General features: G+C 31.1%; 1 protein-coding gene across 1 annotated transcript in view; it reads left to right on the top strand.

Moving 5' to 3' along the window:
- The first annotated feature begins 774 nt into the window (after positions 1–774).
- The window catches only part of LOC106474043 (CAP-Gly domain-containing linker protein 1-like), a 29620-nt gene continuing 26541 nt past the window's right edge, over positions 775–3853 (top strand). The window contains exons 1-2 of the mRNA XM_013934727.2: positions 775–945; positions 3417–3698. Coding sequence (XP_013790181.1) covers positions 775–945; positions 3417–3698 — 453 coding nt within the window. The remainder of the gene's footprint in view (positions 946–3416; positions 3699–3853) is intronic.

The following is a 3853-nucleotide window of genomic DNA, read 5'->3' as shown; positions in this document are numbered from 1 at the left end:
ATGCTTTGTGAGATGACATCAGCACTGACAGTTTTCATAGTAAGCTTTCTTTGTATGTAAGCTGTGCTTTGAACAAGGATATTCTGAGCTGTGATTTATTGCAAGACCACCTGTATCTCGCATTCCATGGAGTTCACAGTCACGTTGTTTAACTCTTCCATTATAGCATAATGTACCGATATAGTAACTGGATTTTGTGTTTTAAAGGAGTCTTACTTAATATTCACCCTTCATGTTGCTGTTTTGTACCTGATATATTTAGTTTTGAAGAAAGGCCAAACTAAAATAATTTGTTCTATAAAGTTAGTGTTGTATCTTGTATAAACTTGAAGTTAAAGTAATATTTGTTCTATAAAGTTAATGTTGTATCTTGGATATACTTGAAGTTAAAGTAATATTTGTTCTATAAAGTTAGTGTTGTATCTTGTATAAACTTGAAATTAAAGTAATATTTGTTCTATAAAGTTAATGTTGTATCTTGTATAAACTTGAAATTAAAGTAATATTTGTTCTATAAAGTTAATGTTGTATCTTGTATAAACTTGAAATTAAAGTAATATTTGTTCTATAAAGTTAATGTTGTATCTTGTATAAACTTGAAGTTAAAGTGCTGTTTATTGCAATAAAGAGGTTGTTTTAAAAACATAACGTAATGGTGAATCAATCTATTATTTTATTTATGCTAGTAAACTTGTAATAAAATCAGGCCAACAAACTATTTCGTATTTTCTATCCTGATTACTGTATTTTTATATCACCTTTTACTTCACTGTGATGCAATTAGATGCAGAGCAGAAACTGCACACAAGTGAACAAAAGATGCAGGAGTTTTTACACCAGAAGACAGAGCTTGAAGAACAGGTCATAGAACTGATTCGTTCATCGGGAGATAGCTCTGAGCAGAGAAACCTACTAAACCAGGAGCTTAAAGAGAAACAGGAGTTAGTAGTGTTCAGAATTTCATTTCATGATAAAAGCTCCATGTCCCAACCATCCCTTTTTTTTCTTTTAAGGGTGAACAAGCGGAGAACTAAAAAAATATATAAAGGACTGTATTCTTTCAAAAGATTTCATGAACACTTAAGCCATCGTAAGAAATAAATTGTTTGTGTATTTCATGAGTTTAAAGTTTTTGAAGATAGAGGGACCATAAAAAAGGAGTATGTAAAAGTGGTTTATTATTCTATACAATAGCTAAAAAAGGTAGTTTTTGTACAACATGAGCATTTAAGAAATATATTTATATTTTAATTAGATACATAGCATTTTTAAAGCACATACCATAGGCTTTTAATACATTCACTGCCTCCTCGTAGATCGATACCTGTGCCCAGTGCCATTGGTTTCTTTTTATTAGGAGTATTTTTATAATGCAAAATAATATCAGATAGAATATTTATGGGCAGATATGTGTATTCAACTAAATTCTGTACCATGATGCACATGTCCATCATCTGTTTTCTACATTTTGTCATGGTTTTTGGGTATGTTTTCAATGTAGAAGGGTAAATTATAGTCCTGAGAATTTCACATCAAAGTTTCTGTGGGGCTTTGAATTCTTTCTGAACGTGAGCACTATATTTATCCATCTTAAAATATCCAATCAGAAAAAATAAAATAAAATTTACAACCAAGCGATAGCTGTCGCAGAAAAACTGACTTCTAACACGTGCAGACTCCAATAAAATGTATTTGTCTCATTATTTTAGTTGATGCAGACATGCATCGGAGGAACTGACTAACATACCTTTGGGCACAGGCAGTGAATGTGTTAAACAGAGAGCACTTATTTAGTATACATTTTAACTAAGGTTTGCCAAAGTACCATAATCTTCAGGGTTCAGATCCCTAACCTTCCAGACTCTTTTATAACTACTAATTATGGATATCTTTAGGTTACAACTTTGCAAGTTAACAACGTTGCCATTAAAATAACTTTATGCTGGATAACAGTAAAAACGTAAACAAAAGGGATGTTATCATGTTATAAAGTAGTGGTATTTATTTTAATATTTTTTGTTTTTTAAATACAAAAGGAATATACGATAAATCTCCTCCTTTATGTTCCATTTCTTTTTATAAAAAACAATGGTGAAAAACAATGAGTGAAATAAAGATAAGAAAACCTTTTTTTTCTATGCAGTAATGGAACATTTCGTTTTTAATTCTAATAAGTAAAATCATTTGGAAAAATTGTTTATTTATTAGAATTTAGATTTTTTGTTTGTTTGTTTAGGGAAACATCTGCATATCGTCCAAGTTATTTTGTTACATTGTGCTTAACTTTTCTATACCCCCTGACCTTGACCTGAGCTCTGCCCACCACGGCTATCGAAAGCTGGTGTCTAGCGAGGGGGGGATTGCATTTAAAGTTATAACCGGAACGTAATCTTACTTGCATTTTTATTTCGGCTTTCAGTACTTGAACTTCTTCGTTGTGCTCATTTCTCATCTTGTCAAATTCCTGTTTGTTTCGGTTATGAAGGGAATTAACAGTACCTTTCAGTTCCTCTATTTCTTGTGAACAAGTTTGTAACTTGGTCTGTAGCTCTGCTACTTTCCTATAAGATCATTCAATGCAACGGCTATCAATCTAATTTTACTCAATAGGTAAGAAATAAAAATAAAACTGTCACTTTTAACTGTAATTGCATTTAAAAGGCTACACAAAAGGGTTATTATAACCGGTAGATAATTAATAGAACATGTGCACAATATGGTGGTACCAAAGACAGCATACAAAAGTGTTACATTGTGAAAAAATAAGGTAGCCAAGTACAAAGAAGTTATAACCGGTAGATAATTAATAGAACATGTGCACAATATGGTGGTACCAAAGACAGCATACAAAAGTGTTACATTGTGAAAAAATAAGGTAGCCAAGTACAAAGAAGCTTCTTTGTACTTGGTTACCTTATTTTTTCACATTGTAACACTTTTGTATGCTGTCTTTGGTACCACCAAATTGTGCACATGTTCTATTAATTATCTATTAATTTAGAATTTTGAAATGGCTTACTTGTGTCTGAGTTTTAAATATTTTTTTTTAAGTAGTCTGTTTAAATTGTCTGATGTGATTTAAGATAATCTTGGATGATTTAATGATCCTAGTCATTGACCCAAATTTAAAAGACAGTTGTAAATATAAGTATATATAATTACATGATAAAAAAAAAGTGTCAGTTCTCAATATTATTAATTTTATCTTTACTTTGATGTGTAAGAAAAGATAAGTGTTTTTTCATCCATTTATTTTATATCTGCTTTCTGCAGTATAAAACGTATTCTGTCCCCTCAGGTTACAATGTAAAAATCCTGGGGTTTGAAATTTGGGGCACAAAGAAAACAATTTTTTTTTTTTATAATCTAGAATGTAATAGTTTTGAATTTTAAAATGGAAAAACTTTTGTTAACAGCACGAAGAATTACAAAAGACACAAGAAAACATCTCTAAACTTACTAATACGTTAGCTGGTCAAGAACATCTAGTTACCATAAAGGAAGCAGAGCGGGAAGAGTTGTGGCAACAGCTGGAGAAGAGCAAATCTCAGGTTACCCAGTCACAAGCTGAATTGAAAGAATTGCAGCTTTGCATGGAAAGGCTGCAGGCACAGACGTCCACATCAACTGAGACTCTGGAAATTAAAGTTCGTGAACTTCAGAAGGAAATAGAACAAGTACTTCAGGATAAAGAAGAAGTAAGTTACATTGTTTTAAACCATTCGTAAAGTAAGATACATTGTTTTAAACCATTCGTAAAGTAAGATACATTGTTTTAAACCATTCGTAAAGTAAAATACATTGTTTTAAACCATTCGTAAAGTAAGTTACATTGTTTTAAGCCATTTGTAAT

Source organism: Limulus polyphemus, unplaced genomic scaffold (genome assembly GCF_000517525.1).
Source record: "Limulus polyphemus unplaced genomic scaffold, Limulus_polyphemus-2.1.2 Scaffold6752, whole genome shotgun sequence".
In the NCBI taxonomy this organism is placed as follows: Eukaryota; Metazoa; Arthropoda; class Merostomata; order Xiphosura; family Limulidae; genus Limulus; species Limulus polyphemus.
The sequence above is the reverse complement of the archived record's forward strand: the minus strand, read 5'-3'. Positions and strand labels throughout refer to the sequence as shown.